Genomic DNA, 20,143 nt, shown 5'->3' on the forward strand with positions numbered 1-20,143 from the left:
CTGCATAAATAACTTTAATAAAACATATTTTATATGAAGCTTTTTATGTAAAAAAAAAATATAGCATAAAGCAAAAAACAATTGCCATTTACAATGCTAATAGCTCAAACTTAAATAATGCGAGACCTATTGCATTGCAAATGCTTGTTTGCTGGCGCTGTGGTTTTCTGTTGTCCTCCAGAGCTGTCAACCTCACCTGTATTGCTAATAACACTCGTGAAGTGGACTTTGGACCCACCCTTTTATCCATTGGCTTGAGAGTTTGTCATTCAAGTTTTGACTCAACCCAGGGGAGTATGGATCTTTAACCTAATGTTATTGGCTGTTAGATTGCTTCCTTCCGTCTCCACTTGTGTTTGCAGTGAACTGCCTGAGGGGTTAGTTTTCTGTCTACTCCTGCTGACTTCCAACCTTCAGTCACTCGCTAATATTGCATGTGTTAGGACATTAAAGTATGACCACTTGGCTTTCCCAATGCTTGTTGACTGTGTTGACATAGACCCTTAATGGTCCAGCTGTGGTATACTTTGCTTGAGCGGGTGTTCTCATGGTCTCTTTGCGCTGTTCTAGTTCACGGGCGTGTATCTCACTGCATGGGTCCATCTTCTGGTGTTTGTTAGTGTACCTTTTGCACAGCTGCAGTCGCTGGGCGTGACCACGTGCATGCTTTGTCTTTAGTATTTCTGCTCCATTTCCCTCGAGCGCCCCCTTCCAGTCTCACTTCCCATGTCTCTCCTGATCAATCAATCAATCAATCACAGCATTTATATAGCGCACTACTCACCCGGAGGGTCTCAAGGCGCTAGCAGAGCAGTCGCTTGGACATGTTGGCTATATTGTGGATCTGCAAAGACTGACTGTTCAAATTCACTCCTGCTCCACGGTACTCCTGCTGGGGCTTGGCAGAGCTGGGGAGTTGACTTTTCTCCCCGCCACAAACCTGGAAACCAATCTCAGATCTCTTCACTTTGTTGCGCTCACCTGGTGCAGTGCCTGCAGCATACATGACCAGCACACTGAATTATTTAGTGGTTCCGTGTTTTGTGTGTGAAAGACATATGGGTCCTTTCATGCTGGCTTCCATGGTATCTCCTGTTGTCCTACTCTGAGCCATGGTGTTGGACTTGTGCGGGCATTGGATTTTTAGGTTGACCGTGCGTGGGCCGTCTTTGCTACTGCTCAGTAACGCAATGTGAATGACTGTTCTTTTATCTGGACCCAGAGAGCAGCGGATCCACTTCATTGTTTGGCCCAGAGTGCTTCAGTTATTTCCATCCACTACTTTTCCCAATGTATTGTGCATACATGCGCGATGGCTAGCTGTGTGGAGACAGTTTGCCATCAAGGATTCAAGTTCCATCCTAAATATACTGATGCAGACTGCATGATTGTTTTAATTTTGTGGCCATGGGTTTTCCAAGAAGGTGCTACACACTTCGTGCTCGAGGACTGTGGAGCTCCAGGGGCAGGTGGGCAAATGGCAGGGTGCCTTCCTTTTCTCCCATCTGCGCCATAAATCACTGCCCACCTTGGAGGCCTCTGCCTGGTGAGCTTGTACAGCTTCCCAGAGGACCAGATCGTGCCCTTGATGCCAGCTTCTCAGAGGTGGCATGTGGGCTACATATAAGGGGTGCCAAGAAGATATTCAGAGCTCCCCCAGTGAGCCCCTTTAAGGAACAACCCGTATCCTCAGCAGTGGCTCCTACAGAACAGCTCCATCCGGAGCCTAGAGAACTCTGTCTCTGGTCTGGGTTCAGTTAAGGAGTTTACAATGTACGTCCAGTGCTGCAAATCCCTGCTCTAGTAGAACAAGTCACCCACCCCCTATCACTAGTGTGGTCTTCCAGTTCAGCCTCTTTATCCTGGTTCCGGTGTGTAGCAGTTTGAAGCCTAGTCAGACCTACTGAGGCAGTAAATCTTTGCAGAGTATTAACATTTCTGTATACTGCTGAAATCATGCATATCTCCATGTGGCCCTGTCTGGTTTCTTTCTCCTTGCAGCTATGTGTGGGGATGCTTTTTCTGGGCCAAGCTACAGATGCAACAAAGCAACGCGCCCAGAACAGTGCAGCTTGGTGCTTTAATAAAATGACACTTGTTTGCCATCTTTAGTGTTCCTTCATTGGTGCTTTGAACAGGTGCCTGGTTGCAAACATTTCCAAGAGGTTGCATTAGTAAGAAACACCAGATTCTGCTGGTTTACCTGTCGGGAAATCTGACTGTAAAGAGCCCTGCAAACTTTGAGCGCTAATTTGCATGGGACCTCATTCATAACTGAGTGCTTCATTGCTTCTAAGCTGAAGATCTAACCACAAAGGTGCCTTAACCAGATGCTCTTAGTTTAAAGGGCAGTTGTGGTCCTTCCCTTTTACCTTCTCTCTTTTTTTTATGAAGCTTTTGCTGTTGCCCTATACATCTACCGGAAACAAGCATTCTGGGACCGGTTATGGACTAACAGACCAGGGAAGACCTGGCTTGGCAGTTTGGGCTGGACTGTTCCCATGAGGCACAGGGTCAAGACTAATTTGCATATAGCTGGGTCTGAACTGAGGTGGTGAAGTGAGCCTAAGAATGATGATGGATTCAACCCAGATCTGTGACTGGAGGTGAGTGTCTGAAAAGTTTAAGCGCTCCGGCATCATCTCCTTGTGTTTGCTTTGTTCACCCTAAGTTGGCAGGGTATGCCCAGACGTGGGTTCCTTGCTCACTTTTTCACTGGATTCAAGCTAGCCTGACTGATGAAGGGTGTTACCCAGAAACCGGTCCCAGGATGCTATTTTCCGGTTCAGGGAAGACATGGCTTGGCAGTTTGGGCTGGACTGTTCCCAAGAGGCACAGGGTCAAGACTGATTTGTATATAGGTGGGTCTGAACCGAGTGGTACCTGTGATTCGAGACTTCTCGGGTTGTTGCAGAGAGGTGACCCCAGGGGTGTTCCCTGTCCACACTTTTTGCCCTGGTGATGGAGCCTCTGGCGCGGCTCATTCAGTACGACGCTCAGGTGTGGGGCTGGCATTAGGGAATTGGTCTCGAGGATCGCCTATCATTTTACACAGACCATATGCTCCTGTTCCTGGGTAAATCACTGCGCTGCGGCCCCGGTGCTTTAGACTTCTCCAGCTCTATGGTGAGGTTTCAGGGCTCTAGATTAACGAGGGCAAATCCTGCCTAGTAGACGTCCGGGGCAATGCTTGAGGCGAGTTTGGTGTCCAAACATTCCCTCTCTGCATAATTCATTTAAATATCTGGCGGTCCACGTTTCTCCCAAGCCGGACCTTGCCTGGGCCCTTAACTTCAGAGATTCAGATCTGTGGTTTCATCACGACCAAAGTTGGTGGTCCACACTCCCCCTGACCTTCATGGGGCACGGCCCTCTTTAAAATGTTGTGCCTGCCACACTCCCTGTACATGCTGAGAAAATACCCATACAGCATCCCACGAGCAAATGGTTTCACTCCTTAACTGCGAAAATTACCAGATTTGTGTGGGCTGAGGCGACATAAGTGGCGTTCCACTCCCTGCGTAAATCACCATTTGATGGAGTTCTGGGCTTCTCGGATATCTATTTATATTACTTGGCGGCACATCTGGTCCTGATCAACAACTGATTCACTGGGGGTGGGACGACTGGAGGTCCATGCATTGGGAATGGATGGCATGCTTGACCTCTTATATGGAGCATGCGCAGCGACCACCTTGTATTCATGTACACTGGTATCCCTTGCCTGCTGGAAGGCGGCTCTGCGCCTCACTGGGATGACTCCCCTATGGCATGGAACGAAGCTGGGTCAGGTGTCTGCTCTGGAGGGCTTCCTGCCTTGGGACCTTCTTGGGATTTCCTATCTTGTTGATCTTTATAAAAAGAGGAATATTATATCCTTTCAGGGACTGAGAAGCAAGTACTGTTTGTATAACTCAGTTTCTTCGGTACCTTCGGCTACGCCGTGCTCTGTTAGCCCTTGACCTTCCAGAGGACTCTTTACCTGATTTGAGTCCGGTAGAGGTGAAGATCTTGTAAGGGAAATTGGGTAAAGGGGCCATGTCCGTGATTTTATCGGTAGCTTGTGATTCACGCTCCTGGTGCCCTTGACCGGGCTTGGCAGTGACGGGAAGCCTGGGTTGGAGTGTTGGATGGGGAAGACTAGGGAGAGGCTTGCATGGCGCCTAGGGAATTGGTGATTTTGACGTGGCTGCATATGATTCAGTTCAATTATTTGCATGCAGCGTATCTCTCAGACCGGAACACTCGCAACGCATGCCTTTGGATACCCTTGCAGCAGGTGCGCAATGCTCCCTTTCGAGGGCGGACCATGTTGCCTGGGAATGCCCAGCACTGAGACTGTTTTGGAATGAGGTGGGTCGCATACTCTCACATGTCTGAGGCCGCCCACTAGAGTTCAGCTCCAATGTGGACTGGCTTGGGCTGATGGAGGATTTGGGGGGCCCCTGTGCTGAACATGCATTAACTGGGGGTGGCTTTTTTAGTTGCTAAGCGGGATGTGGCACGCGCATGGAAACTGGAAAGGCCACCAACGATTGGGAGTTGGCGAGCAGGGGTGGACTGGTGTGCCCATTAAGAAATGCCTGTTTTCAAATCGTGTGGCTGTCCTCAGAAGCATGCTTAGATATGAGGCAAATGGTGTAATTATTATGGCCTGTGAATTTGAAATGGTACGGTTGTACATCTCTTGTGCCCATGTCCCCTACAATGTCACTCATGTAGTTCTCTCGTATTTTCGACTGTGATAAGCTGTCATGCCGTAAAACTTCAATAAAATTGGTTATACATTTTTTTTTATATTGAGGCATTTACCACCATAATGCCTTGTGCAAAGAATATGAGAGCCACCTTACTATTCAAAGCGATGTCAAGCGAGGGGATGTTGGAATGATTTGCCTTCTGAATCAAGGGGGTTATTTTGTATTGAGCCCAAAACTTAATAAAATGTTTGAAACTTAAGGCTACAGTGGAGTGTTGCCTGTCTGTATTCCTATTGAGATTCTGGCCCACTAATGTGGCCCACAAGTAAGTTCTAACCCCCACATTCTGTCTGCACAGAATATTTGTGTGCTCTCTTTGGAGTAAAACCTGAAAGCTGAAATTGGTCGATTAGATTGTTGTTGATACTAAAGAATGTAGGGGGGCTATGAGCTGCTTTCTGTATGTGCCTGCATTTAAGGAGTTAATGTTAACTCTGTGGCCCTGAATTGAGCTCTAACGATGCCCCTTTTGTTTTCGTTTCATTTTCCTAATCTTGTTATAAAGCTGGTTTTATTTTTGTACATACTGGCTTCCTTGGTGTAGTGGCACCACTAGGAACCTCGGACTGTGAAGAAGAAAATGGTCTTCCCACCTTCTCCCTTATGCACCAATGATGGTGATGTTGCTTTGCTGTAGATGCATGCCAACATCCTCTTGACATAAGCATGAGAGCAGTTTTTGAATTGCCATTGTGGATCTTGGTTCTTGTGATGTGTTATTTCCACTGAGGGTGTCTTTTTTTTTTTTTTTTTTTTAGTACAGCAGTGTAATGTGCTGCTGTTGGGGCCCAGGCTTTTTAGTCTTTGGTGTTTGTCATTCACCATACAAAGTTCCACATATGTAGAAACGTTCAAAGAAACAACCTTCTAATGGGAGGACACAATCTCTTCACTGTGGCAAGCTTAACTCCCAAATTGAAAAATAAAGTACTGCTTTTCAGTGGAATTTGGAGGACTTCTTTTCCATTTATACAAAATAGTTGCTAAGAATTTTTCTAGATCTTCCAGCCTAAGATAACTTACTTTTCATGCAAGGAAAATACTATTAACAGTGTAGTAATGGAGTTTTACAATTGCTTACTTTGACTTAGAATGCTCCATGTATAGTTCTGTATGTCTGGTTTGTGTTCAAGTGCAGCATTCACCCAGAGGGCAGTATGACACTATATGAACCTTACTATAAGAGGAGGTAAAGCCATATCCAGGCCAGAAGACCTGATCCTGACAAAAGGGACTGAAGACTTTATAAGGTCAAATATTCCAAAAGTAAAATCAGGCTTGAGCAAACAGCAAGGATATCAAAGCTTTTCAGAATTTTAGCAGATCTGTGTCCAGCTGAATTTCAGCGGGAGTAGTGTTCCATTTTGAGGCTAGATGTTCAAAAATGCTTTTCTACTGAACGTCGTGTATTTAATCTTGAGAGTTTTTAACAATACTTTGTCTGCAGACCTAAGGCAGCGAGGGGAAGCAGGCCTCTCGCTCACCAGTCGTTATGATGTGGGGATTCCCAGCCCCATGTGCTAGTATGTACTGGACTGTCCTTTGAACACTAAAGGCTCTGCTGAGGACATGTGCAACACGTCCAAGGCACCCGAGAGACCAAAAGTCCAAATTGCTTCCACCATTGAAAGATGCAACAAAACTGGGCCTGAGCAAACGGACAACTTAAGGCAGTGAAAATAAATCCCATATAAAGGAAGTTTTATGAGTTACTATGAGTTATGTATCGAGTGTGTACCTTGCAACTTCGTTTATAAATCCTGGGACGTAATCCTCCTAGGTTTCGTTTGGGGTACTAAATGCAAATAACTCTAACGGCAGAGAGGGTGAAGATTTACCCACACCTGCCGTCCATAGTTAAGCCCACACACTCTTCATTATCCTCTGTTTGTGCAGAATCGATTGTGTACCCCATGTTCATCTCTGTAAGGTGGCGGAAGATTTCTGCTCAAGAAGCCCACTCTGAGAGGAAATAATTTGAACAATCTTAAATCCATCTCGTTCCTTCCTTGAATGGTCAGATGACTCCAAATAGACTCTGCATCCTCTTCAGGACTGTGCAGAATGTAATGACATTATGTAAGGCAACAAGCGGGCTTCCATCATGGACATACCCCGAGCTTGTAGTTCTGTTGGCCTGTGATGAGCTGCACTGTTGCATTGTTGAAGGAGAAACAGGCCTGCTAGTCTTCTTAGACTTGTCGGCGGCATCCATGGACCACAAAGTTCTTCCTAATGATCAGGAATCAGGCGGTATCACTGATATTGTCCAGCAGTGGGTAAAATCTTTCGTATACCCGAGATCAAAAGTAGTCACTCTTGTCCTGTACTTTTCAAAGGTAGACTATATCGACTGTGGGTCCTGCAAGGGTCAATCCTCTATCCCTTTCTGTTTAATATGCACATGTGGCCCCTTGCCCAGGTGCTCCATCGAGCAGGCCTATACTTTTACAAGTATTCTAGCAATATTCTGCTTATCTTTAAATTTTGTAGTGCTCAAGAGTCTGCTGGTCAAAAGACAAGGCCTTTAATGGAGGCCTCGCCATCGTCTGGGATGGATGGCCGCCTTTCTCAAGATCAGCCCAAATCTTAATTACCTCTGCTTCATCTGTGCAATAGTGGTGCACTAACCTGTGGCCAGATGTGGTGGGCAGCCCTCTGATCCTTTGACAGTGGTGGACAATTAATGAGTGCTTTTGGACAGCCTCCTCTCCCTGGAAGCTTTATCCGTAAATCTGACCTGTGTCCGTTTCCCCGCTTTTGTCTCCTAAATATTCGCCCCTTTATTAACCTCTCTTTACATATGCAGTTAGTGAACGGGGTGATTGAGTCTCCTCCTATCGCCAGTGCAATCTACCATCAATCTCCAGACAAAATCTGATACTGCGATGTAAGTGCTTACAAAAACTGCAGCAGATCGCATATGATGTTGTTGGCACTGCGGTCTTTACTCTGTCCATTCGATCTCTGGTAGTCTTTATCATCAGCCACGTTCACTCACTTCGATCGGCAAGCCAGTTCTTGCTCGCCACCTCTAGGCCAGACCATTAACTTATGATTGGCCAAGCTTTCCCTACCTCACCTGCCAAACTGTGACACTCTCTGCCTTTGAGCGTGGGGCAGGAACACATTTCATCTGATTTAGACCCCAGCTGAAAACCTGGCTTTAATAATTAAGCGTCTCCCAGTCTTCTTCCCTGGTCGCTGTTAGGTTTTTAGGTTGTGTCTTTGGAAAGTGCCGAGAAGTCTCTGCATACAAGTGCTCTATAAATACACAATGAAATAATTTGTTAGTCATGTTATCTTTCATTTTGGACAACACAGAAAATTTGCTTTCCAAGTAAGTCTGCTGTGGCAATCGCAGATTAGCAGAGGCACATTCAAGATAGGTCAAGTATTAAACGAGGGACTTGTAATATATTCAGGTGATTTACAAAGGTGTCACACGCTCCCCAAAGTGATATACGAAGCTATATTGCGGTGTGGGAACCTCCGTTACCACTGAGAGTAGATATTTCAAATGACACAAATAAAGCCCTCAAGATAGCAATACTGTTAATAAATCTGATCTACTGGGGGAAACATCAGCATAAAAAATACAAGTTTACCTCAGATGAACATATAACCTGTTTAGCAGAGCACAGACCTGACTGGGCAATCAAACTTTGAATCCGGCTCCCAAGTATGTCCTGGCCTCTTCCATGGGAAATATTGCACGGTCAGCCCAAGCTTGGCAGAAGTGTCCAATCAACAAAGAGCGAGCTCAGCCAGACTTGACTCGAGGTTACCTGGTGACATTGAGGATGAAATACATCAGGGGCAGGTTTATCTTGAGGAAGGCACTTCGCTTTCATGCTTCGAACGACTAGGAGGTGCTCATGTCCTTGGAGGTGGCAGCTTCAAGTGACTTTCAGTGTAACCTGTTACCAAAGACCTTCTGCCTGCAATAAATAATGGGTGTAGATCAATGAAACTAGATACCCTAATGAAGAAAATAAGACTAAACTGTGCCTTCCTTGAGGCTCACACTTGAAACTCCTTTATAATGTTTGATGTCATTCGGCTGTGCCTTCTCAGTTTTTCTTTTTTTATGCAGTTAAACATTTTGAAAATGTTCTATAAAGTCTATTAAGGTTTCTTTCAACACTGCTTTATCTATCTAGCATTATAATAGGTATTTGAAATTTGTTTTCATTTGTTTTCAGGCGGCATCCCTGCCCATGCTACCTCTGAAGCACAGAGCTCGGACCGGTTGAGGAGGCAGTGAAGGGGCCTCGGCTACATCATGGAGTTGGCCCACAGCATGCTGCTGAGCGAGGAGGCTTATAATCAGCTTGGGGAACTTCAGAAGGCCGAGTTCCTGCTGGAATGGCTGAGGTTTCTGGAGAAAGTTCTCACTGCGACCAACCGGGCAAGTGTCTTGCTTCGAAGCTGTCATTATTCTCTGCTCTCTTGCTGTCTGATGTGGTGTTAACTAATAGGATTCAGTGGCTAGATTATGTGCTAAGCGATACAAAAGGGGATAATGGACTGAGCGTTTGAGCAAATCAAACGCTCACCCCCAATCAACTGATCTGGGTTTAATCCATCACTATTCTTTAGCTCACTCCGCCACCCCAGTTCAGACATGGCCATATGCAAATCAGTCTGACCTTGTGCCTCATGGGAACAGTCCAGCCTGAACTGCCAAGCCATGTCTTCCCAGGACCGGAAACAAGCATCCTGGGACCGGTTTCGGGTTCATAACACTCATCAGCCAGGCTATCTTAAATCCAGTGGCCAAGTGAGCAAGGGACTCAAGTCTGAGCATACCCTGCCAACTTAGGGCGAACAAAGCGATACAAAAGGGGATGATGGACGGAGCGTTTGAGCAAATCAAACACTCACCCCCAGTCAACTGATCTGGGCTTAATCCATCATCATTCTTTAGCTCCCTCAGCCAACCCAGATCCGTTGACTGGGGTGAGTGTTTGATTTGCTCAAATGCTCCGTCCATCATCCCCTTTTGTATCGTTTCGATTATGTGCTAGCCACATCACTGAAATGGCAGCCACCTCGTGAGGGTCTGTGATTGTGATCCAACATTACAAAAACATTTGGGGGCGTGGGGTGGGGAGCGGGGGAAGCAGAGCAATCAATCTGTTGCAAATAGAAATCGAAAGGGGAGCAGTTGCACCAGGGGAAGATGTTATTGAGTTAATTATTGTGAATTGGAGATGACCAAGGAACATAGGAATAACCTAGCAACATCCATGATAAATACACCTAAATGTGTCAGACAAATTTTTGTGAAATGAAATACGGGAAGTTTCTTGCTAGCCTGTGGCATAAACCTTCTGTCAAAACTGATTGGCTACATTTTCTGTTTTTTTAAATTGTTATTGAATTTGTTTTTTTTATTTTCTCTATCCCTTTCATTAGTTTTTTAGCGGTATTGTACCCCATAACTTTGGTTCAGGTTTTAGTAAACGTGATTGATGAAGAGCGGAGGCCTCAATCTTTGTGGAAAATGTCTTACCACCCACAAAGTTATGGTACCTAGAAGTAAAAGCAGATCTCTGTGAAAAATCCTGTTTCCTTCAGTGAAAGTGCCTCTCAGTACAGAGTAGCACTGAAACAGTGTTATAGTGGAGAAATAAACACATTAACATGCCCAAACCTATTCACTTACAAAGAAAACAACTTATTTATTTAAAAATGACACCAAAGATTACATTTTTTTTTTGCTTTTAAAGCTGTTGGCGACAGTAAAGAAGGACTAGAACCGCGCCCTGGCTGTGCTCTTCAAACATATCTTCTATGGAGCTGCAATGCATTCACTTCTAGCACTGAAACAAAGTAATGACCCAAGATAAAATGTTTAGAAAAAAAGTTCGCTTTTCAAAGGAAATATTCCAGAAAAAGGTCTTTACTTGGCTGTTTCAGAAGATCAAAGTGAAAGCTAATGTGCTCCTCTTCATACTGATTCTCCAAACACTGGTCTGCAGTTAACAGTTTTATAACTTTCCCCCTAGGGCTCCAAGCTTCCAGTGAAGGGCATTGGATACAATGCCACGGGTTAATGTGGGATAAAGGAATACCTTTAGGTTCACAGCCAAAAGTCCAGTCTTCACTCGCATTGCTCGTTTTCTCCCAGACTGGAACAGCCCTCCCATTTCCTGGACTTTCTTCACTTGCAAGCCCAGGCTACAAAGGTCGAGGGCAGGCGGGCCTTTTCTCGATGAACTGGGCCCGCTGAGTTTTGTAGATCAGCAAGAAACTGCCTTCACTAGCTCAAATGAGCTTTCCAATAAAGGATTCAGGGTATAAAAGGAGTTGCTGTCCTCCACTCTTCATCTGCTATATCAAAATTCTTCCAGCAGGTCGTCTAACTTCTCTTCGAGCCAGTCCCCTGCCTTCAGAGTGCTTGCAACAGTTTAGATACTGTGATTGTCAAATCTGCCTTGGATTGTAGGTGTTTAACACTGAGCTAGGCACTTTACAGTAAACCGTATACTTTAGTTCAGAGTGCTCAGAATTCCAAAATGTTAGGTCTGAGCCTCACTGAAATTAGTCTCGCTTTATGTCCCGTCCCCAAAAGATCAAACAAAGGCCTCGACTCTCTCTTGGGCAAAATAGCTTTCACCGCCTGTCATGAAAGCCTTCTCTTCCTGGCAAGAGGCCAGTTTGTGAATCCTGCTTGTTGGGCAAATGCCGCTGAAAGGCTTTCTTTCAGTGGGGGCTTTTTATGCCGAGCTTAGTGCGCATGCACTGCTCACTCTGCGAGGCATGCTGAAGTAGGGTATGTTGTGGAAGCCTGGCCCACTCTCTGCCCATATTTGTAATTGGCTGGTGTCCATGTCCTTGGTAAACGCTGGCTTCTAATTCGTTATGAGGCTTGTTAGTCCCGCCTCGGTTCCACCCTGTTTCCATTTGTTGGTGCTCATTGACCCTTACTTCGCTCCTTACACGACATGCTTGATCTAGTTGGTGAGCACTATTTACTTTATTGACAATGGCGGCTGTCCTACATTGACGTGCTTTGGTGCCTTCTTTAATCACCCCTCCCACTGTTCGTGCCTTCAAGTACCCCTTCCTGCCCCGCTGTCCCTCCCGTTGTGGTCATGCCTACCGTGTTATCGCAGTCACCTTGTCCGTGCTGCCCCCCTCCCTCCCTCCTTTGTCCGTAATCACTCACTACCATTTGCAAGGCCATAGGTCTCTCGTAAATACAAGTCCTATTGCATTGCAAATGCTTGTTTGAGGAGTTGTTTATGACACCAATTGCCTGTGGGCCCCAGGGTTATCAATTGAAGAAGAGGTAACAGACTGGTTAGTTTGAAGACAGAAAAAAGACTGATTTCTACAAGACAACTTTGAAACTAAAATAAAAACTCAATGTGACTATTGTGTGTGTTTTTTTGTCCTTTTATTAATTATATCCTGCAATAATTACATTTATAGTCCTTTCTTTACTGAAGTTATGAAGAAATGCTCTTTAAAAAGTCAATGCCGCTGTGCTGCAGCTACTGGCGCACACAGTCCTCCAAACCAATATTATATTTTTGGTTGCAAGGAGTACGGCCAATAGCGGTGTCTGACTTCTAAATGCACATTTACAGATCACTTTGTAAGTGAAAAAGGGAAAGCATCTTTGTTGTCATTTGACACACTAGACTGTGGTGTGACCTCGCTGTTCTTAATTGCATGTTGCATGGTCTGTGCCATATGTAAGTGATGAAACTTTCCCTCCAGGAGCATTTAACATCTAGGCAACTCTTTCTCTGTGTGAGCACCGTGCAGCTTCCTACCAAAAAGTTCAATTATGTCAGTAAATTTGGCCCAAACTTGGCACATGCAGTTAAGGTTTATTTGGCAGGTCGAACTGCTCCGAGGACGAAAGTAGCTCTGCAGATCTGAACGAAATCCATCAGAAACTGGATACTGTGGTTAGTTTCCTTGCGCTGGTGAGCGTTCACGGCCATTGTAGGACCAAATGCCCTTGTTAGGATCTAACTATCTTCAGGCCAAGGGATTCCTGTCGGCCTCTGGAGGTAAGGACTCTTCCTTGCCTCGCTCCTGTTAGTTATATGTGTTGTGTCGGGGTCTTGTACATGGCAGCATTCCATTTGCTGGTGCACTGAGGTCCACTGGTTTCCAAGGACACTAGCCCCAATGTTTACCGTTATAGCCACTCAGTTTCTCATTGCAGTTAATCTGCTTTTGTTAGTTTTATGGTTTTCACGACTTTTATGGGGTCGAGTGACTTTTTATTTCTGTTTAAAAAATAAATAAAAATAAACCAAGGGAAGAGCACACCTAATGTTTTGAATATAAGATTCTGGGGTTATGTTAATATGCACAAAGATAAATCCTTGGCATTTGTCCTATAATTTATTTTAAAAGCAGTATACATTTTTAACTGTTCTCCAAAGATCTCTTTGACTTCCGAAATAAATAACCACAATCTCCTAGGGAGCGGCCACCACTCCTTCTTGCAGCTTCGTTACCAGCTTGGGTAGATGTTCTGCTCCCAGGCAAAGGGAGCCTGACAGTATAACCTCTGCTGTCCCTCCCGGTGCAGTAGTCTGGATTCAACCCGACTTTGAAGGACAGTGGCAATTTCCTTTGACGCCTGCGGCGGCTGATATTTCATAAGGCTGTTGCAAGTGCTTTGGATTGTAAATACTGGTCTGTTCCCCTGGCATCGATAATTTATCAAATGTGTGAAGAGGGTAAAAGGGCATTAATTCTGATTTCTCGGACCATTCTTTATTGATAGGGGCTTTTCTTGAACCGTGTCTTCTGGATGGGATTGTGTCTTCGCTCCAAAGGATGCCATCACCTCCTGGTTTTCTTCGTGTATCCTTTTCGTAACTGCTCTTTTCCCTTTGCTTTCTAACCCCTACTGCTTCTCACAGTAACCCAGGGTGCTCAACTTTATTTCCCCAGTGGAGTCCGGTGCCTACAGGGAGCAAGGAAGTTATTCATTTGGTGTCTATTGGAATTGATAGATACAGGATGTTGCCCTGCAACAATAGAGTCCCAGGACCCCCAGACTCGTCTTTCTTTCTCCTCTGAGCCGTGTGCTCCTGTGCACACCAGAGGGGTGGAAGTTAAACTTAGTAAAAGTGCAGTACCACTGTGTGTCTGCAGGAGGCATCCTTTTGCCGAAGGACTGTGATCCCTTTGTGGACGATCATCTACCCTGTAAGATGCAGCCACAGAAGGGCGAGTAGGTGTTAAACACTCTGACTGCTGTTCTATTTGAGCACGATGGCAAAGCCAATGTGGCCGCTTGTGTTGGTGAGGGCGAGTGCCTGTGCTTGTAAAGATAAGAACATCCAGTGTGAAATATTGTCAAAAAGCCTGTACTGTGGCTCTGGAGGAGGGGGAGAAGGCTCTTTTCTGCAGTTCATTCCACATATTTCACCCCCAGTTAGTTCCAATACCCTACGCATGGGTCATCCCCAGGATTCTTCATCTTGGTTCCAGTGCTCGCCTTCCAGGCAGTGAGAGGTCCATTCTCCTCTCAGTGGCTCACCAGGTGTCCGGTCTAGGGCTCTCAGTGATGGCTCTTTTGATGTTTTTGATTTTAAATCTTCGCTGTGATAGTTAAGGGAGTCTCCGTTTCGTCTTCTCTGTGCTTTCCATTTTGTTTATTGGCTAACTGGATATCTGTGCATCTGTTTTCAGGTGGAGGTGAAACAAAATCAGAAAAGGCTGGTCGAGCAACTAACTACTTTGCTGAGTGATTCTCCCGGCCCTCCCTCCCGAAGACTGATCGCCAAGAATCTGGGCCTCGTGTACAGCGTTGGTGACACCTTCTCAGCCTTCCAGACCATCGACAAGTGCAATGAGCTCATCCGTAGCAAAGACGACTCCCCCAGCTACCTGCCAACCAAACTGTGAGTGTGTCCCTAGTGTTTCTTCACTCAGGCTCATGGTTTAGGGATTTTTTAAACCTTTGCCTTAATAGTTCATTTACAGTGAGATGGTTCTCTTCTCTTCATAAGACAAGTTAAAATAGGAAGCATGTGTCAGAGTTTGAGGGGCTGCCTCCAGCTTAGTGGCCTTTCGGACGCTCTCGCCTGCCGGGTAAAACTTTCCCAGTCCCGAAATCTTCTTTTTTTGAACACCCCTTTTTCCAGAGTTCTCATTCCAACCCTGGTCTGTGCTTTCTTGTCCCATTTGCAGTGCGGCTGTGACCTGCCTGGGCGTCCTGTACAAGAAGTTGGGCAGGTTACTGGGGAACTCCTTCATGGACACCGTGGGGAACCTGCTGAAGGCCATGAAAAGTGCAGAGGTAAGAGCTAGCTGCTGGTGCCCATCCAGGTGCACAACTAGAAGCACATAGTTTCATTCTCAGGGCTCTTGTTTGAAGTACATTGGAGCGATTTGAGGCCCCTGACCTAGTGATCGGTGGCAGTGCCCAAATATAAACTTCTTAATCATTGGGAACTCCTTTGCATAACATTCCATTGCTTTTCATTGCCATTACAGCAGAAGGCAAAAATATTCAAGTCACTGCCTTGGTCCAGGTTGAGAGGAGGAGAACATGTTGATTTACCAGGCTAAGGCTAATCTCCCCATACTAATTTCTGGCTTACTGTGCCTCGCGATGAGTCCAAGCTGGCATGCCTATGCAAAGCAAACTTGTGACCCTGTGACCTACTGAGACCACAAGGTAGCTGCTGGTTGAAGTGCATTTGAATGACTTGCGTTCCTATGGTAAGCGACAGTGGCCTATAATATTTGACGGACTGCCCAAGCGAACGTTTCTTGGGGTTCCATGGTAGTCGGAGATTAATAGGGGTGCCTTTTTTGGACTTTACTGCTGGTGCTGTGGAGCCGCAAACCTGTTGCACGTCACCATATACTCCCTGCACTACATGCACTCCATGTTTGGCGGCAGAGGTAAGCTCCAGTCATCTGGGTATGGGGGGTTGGGCAGCACGCTCACCCATTTCTGTTGTGAAGACGATCAAGCAGCTCCTTGAATTGGATGGCTCCTGTGCCTGGTGACTGTGTAGCTCCTTGTCATGTTGTCTTCCAGCGAGGTCCTCCCATGCAGCTGTCGTTAGTGGATCAGACCCCTTCTTTTTGCATTGTGCTTCTTTTTGGAGGTAAGTATGGCTTTACCTCTGACCACACATCCAGCAGACATCCCAAACTTTGGCGTAGTCTGCAGAGAGAGTAGTGACACAGCAGCAGTCCCAGGCTTGGTTATTTCATGCTCTTTCCTGTTGCTGCTGCACAGGACTTTCTTTGTGGCAAGATGAAATATTGAAAAAGATTGATAAAGATGAAGCGGATCTTCTCCCAATAGCCAGTCATGCAGGGTAACACCCTGTGTGCTTCAGGATGCTCTTCCATTAATGGAGGCGTGTTTTTCTGGTGAGATTTGCTCGGACAGTGGATACACAGCCCAGACTGTCCATCCGGTTTAGGTTGATGCATGCGGATGTGGAATGGCTACATCCATGGAGGCCGCTTTACAGGGAGATGATCACAGGTGAGGGGAGGAGGTAGGTTTCTCTCTGGCAGGGAATCTTCAAAGTAATCTGTCCAGCTGTCTGCCCTTATCCGGCAGAGTTAACTGGCATGGCGCTTTGACATGCGTTCAGATTCCAGTGTCCAAGATGGACGTTGGCCGCCGAACACCTAGTGACCACCATCTTGTGCAGCACGCACATGTGGAGTCTAGTGAACTCCCTCTCACCCTTCCAGGCACACAAATAAAACTCACCCACCCCAACCGCTTAGAACGGTTAGCTCGCATTATTGATAAACTCACTGTAGGAACTAACACAAGTAATGTTCAGAACTATTCAAGAACAATGCAGAATGGCTTCAGAAAGCCAAGCAAAGGAAGGAGTTTCCTCACAAGACCCAGTACTAGCATCTGTTTTAAAGAACTTGAAATTGGGATTGTAACAATTGGGGCAACCTGGGGATTATGGGAACAGTGTGTGCTTGGGTGGTTTGAGGGGCTCCCGGGGATGTATTGTATGAGATTGCAGGTTCCCTGTAGACTGACCTTTGTTCATTGTGGAAATTGCAGACTCTGTTCTCCCCTGTGCTCAGCTATATGACCGTAAGACGGGTTGGGTGGGGGTAGGTTGCCTTCCTTATTGTTTCTTAAGTGTAACATAACGCATGTATTTGTAAAGCGCATGGTCACCCAAGAGTATCTTGGTGCAGAATAACAGATGTTTACTGTTGCTCAACTCAACAGTACTCATTTTATAGACCTCAGAAGGATGAAAGGCTGAGCGAACCCGCCAGGATTTGAACCTGTGACTATGAGAAGGAAAACCCAGATTACTTAGTTTGGTCAGATAGAGGGTATACTTCCGCCTTCTGTCTGAGTGTGCTGAACACTGTCACTGACTAAACCAACTCTCAAAACTCTATATGTGTGTCTATGTGATCCACAACCGACCTAACACCTCCCTATACCTTCCAGCTGTGAAGAAAAAAGGGGAGGGGAGGTTGACAGTGCCTCACGGAAGCAACACCAAGGGGAGGATCTGCCAGACTGGTACTCGCCTGATTCTCACTTCTCATCATCAGCTACTGTCAATCCAAAAGAAAGAGGGGATAAAGAAAGTGCAATCAAACCGAAAAACTATTATGTGTTACACGTGTTACATAACCCATTGTAGTGTGTCAATACCCCTACCAAAATGAGATACAGACATACCACCAATTAAAAAGAGCTGAGCAAAACTGGCAACTACAACCTCTGTGCTGTTGGCTCACTCTATTAAAAATTAACTAACATGTTTCATCACCGTTATTTACTTTACCGGTGATTTCTTTTGGGTTTTGGGTCCGCATATAAATTGCACGTTTTGAATTCTTCCCTTATTGTACCAGGTGGCCTCCACTGTTGCGCCTACCTGGCCCCCGTGGAAGAATGTATGACTGTTGGACGCCCCTACACCATTAGTGGGTGCCGTCAACCGCCTATTGGTCGGTATCGTCACCGCGCGCTGATGTGGTCTCTGCTCACCCAGGCACTGTCAATCTCCCCTCCCCTTTTTCTTCACAGCTGGAAGGTATAGGGAGGTGTTAGGTCGGTGGTGGATCACATAGACACACATATACAGTTTTGAGAGTTGGTTTAGTCAGTGACAGTGTTCAGCACACTCAGACAGAAGGCGGAAGTATACCCTCTATCTGACCAAACTAAGTAATCTGGGTTTTACAACCACAGAGCACAAAAGGGGCAGGCCATTGTTGAGGATTGAGGTTTGAGTGGAGGGCGGCCTGTTTCCCATTCCCCCTGAGGCTCCTGAGAGTAGAGACTTTGAGAAGGAACACAGGCCTCTACAGTGGATGCATTAATCTACTAAGCCACCAATGTCATGTGCGACAATTTAAATAAATGTCCTTTCCTGCTGGCTGGTGCCTAGCAAAACGCCCTTCTTTTGACCTCTGTCTGTAGCGACTATAAATCCATTTCCTTAACCAGTTCAAGCTAGTCTGATCTTGGACTTCTAATTCAGGTAGCTTGCAATAACGAGAAACAAAGTTAATAAAATGCTCCTTGCATGTTGCATGCTTAGGAACTGACTAAGTATTGTGTTTCTTGTATTTTTGCTGATGTTGATGTGTATGGTCATTGGCATCTATTTCATTGTTCAAAAATATGCAAGCATGAATAAGTAAATACCTTCTTTCTGATGAGTTACGAGTTTACATATCGGTTTGCGAAATACTATCAATTTGTGGTCGCTGGGGCACTTCTTAACTTTTCTTTTCCAATGATACTTCTCCCTGCAGATTCCTCAGCAGTTGAAGAAACCCAGGCATTAGAGTTGCCCTGGAAACGTCAAAGCTCTACAATGCCGGTAGGGTGCCCTGGCTTCGAGTGGCACCTGATGAGGTCACAGAAGCCATATAGCTCGGACCCCGACGCAACAAAGTCAGTTCCCTTTATTACATGCTTTCAAAGCAGATCCGCAGCTCACTCTCTCACATAGCGTTTTCACAATTTTCCAAAAACAAAGTCTAAAATAATGCAGTGCTAGAGATTGCACCAACCCCCCCTCCCCCCACCCCCCCAAAAGGGGCTGCAAGGAAAGTACCATCACCAACCCACGCTCAATCCGTCTCTGGTTCTTGGGGGTCACACTAGGATTCCAAATCCTGTGAATTGAGCCTTGTTATGAACCCTAACGAAATAGATGAATGGGAGGTAGAACAGTTTGTGGCCAAGAGGCAGAAGTCACTGCTGGGCCCATTTGAATTCACCTTCCTCCCACTCTTCTGGCAAAAGCAAACATTTAACCGAAGAAGCACGCTTCAGATGGCACGTAGCCTACAGAATCTTCATCATCGGAGCTGGAGTTTGTCGTCGTGGTGCCATCATATCCAGCAAACTGCCACCCCACAGAGCCTGCACTCAAAACCCTTCTACCCAGTGGCAGAACACAAATAGGGGAGAGAGGCCCAAAGAAAGGAGGAAGAGGCCCCATCGTATGGGCAGACAACCCACAACCTCTTCAGCTCCTATTCCGACCTCATCAGTCTATATAAATCGGGAGCCTGTCCGGTGCCCTTTAGATCAAATGGCTGCATTTGCAGTCATCACATTGGCCTGTGTCCTGGACACCTCGCCCATAAGGGCTAAGGCTAGTAAAGCGATGGCTGCGTCCCTAGGCCTTCAACACCAACAGCCTTAGCGGGACTACAAGCAATTCTCCTGCTTTCCGAGCTTGTCAATAGATTTCCGCTCAGTCACAGTTGCAACAGCTCCAACATACTTCAGTCAGACAGTGTTTGTGCTGATGTAGAGATCGTAAGGCCCAACTCGCATTTTAAGTAGGCCTACGCTCCATTTTCTGTATTTTTGCAAAATCATATCTGCTCTTAACACGTATGTGGTCTGTTGTTATCTTTCCAAGAACCTGTGCAAGTGTCCAGCCACTCGGATTATGGACATCAACAAGACTCCTTATACGACCTAAGTCTGGAACAAGTGCCTCATTCTCGCAGTTTCAAGGTCAGAACAGTAATCAAAACAATCTAGTCGGAAATGTCATATTTTTACCTTATTTGTTTAAAAGAATGCGTCTTAGTCTAGCATCTTGATGCCCATTGGCTATACCAAACATTCCTAAGGTGGTGATGGAAATTCCATATCAGGAAAGATATAATACAAAAGGACTGCCACTTGACTACTTGTCAGGCGAGGCCCTTCACCCCGGAATATCACACAAGACGCTGCCAGAGAAGACCCTGCCTGCCAGCGATGCTGCAGTAGAACACTTTCTACTGAAAGCTGATCTAGACCCTGAATCCAGGAGGAGCTGATGCTGATGTAACGGGCGTTTGCCTTTTGGAGGGAACACAACCTCCCTGACTGATAATTACATAGATTGGCCCTAAACGGG

General features: G+C 45.9%; 1 protein-coding gene across 4 annotated transcripts in view; it reads left to right on the plus strand.

Annotated features, from left to right (window-relative positions):
- HEATR5A (HEAT repeat containing 5A) overlaps positions 1–20,143 on the plus strand; it is a 502,340-nt gene that overhangs the window by 29,685 nt on the left and 452,512 nt on the right. For all 4 annotated transcript variants that reach the window (XM_086936964.1, XM_086936962.1, XM_086936966.1 and 1 more), the window contains exons 2-4: positions 8,966–9,171; positions 14,436–14,647; positions 14,937–15,045. In XM_086936964.1, the coding sequence (XP_086793090.1) occupies positions 9,046–9,171; positions 14,436–14,647; positions 14,937–15,045 (447 nt within the window). In that variant the 5' untranslated portion in view covers positions 8,966–9,045. The remainder of the gene's footprint in view (positions 1–8,965; positions 9,172–14,435; positions 14,648–14,936; positions 15,046–20,143) is intronic.

This window comes from Lissotriton vulgaris, chromosome 9 (genome assembly GCF_964263255.1).
Source record: "Lissotriton vulgaris chromosome 9, aLisVul1.2, whole genome shotgun sequence".
Lineage (NCBI taxonomy): Eukaryota > Metazoa > Chordata > Amphibia > Caudata > Salamandridae > Lissotriton > Lissotriton vulgaris.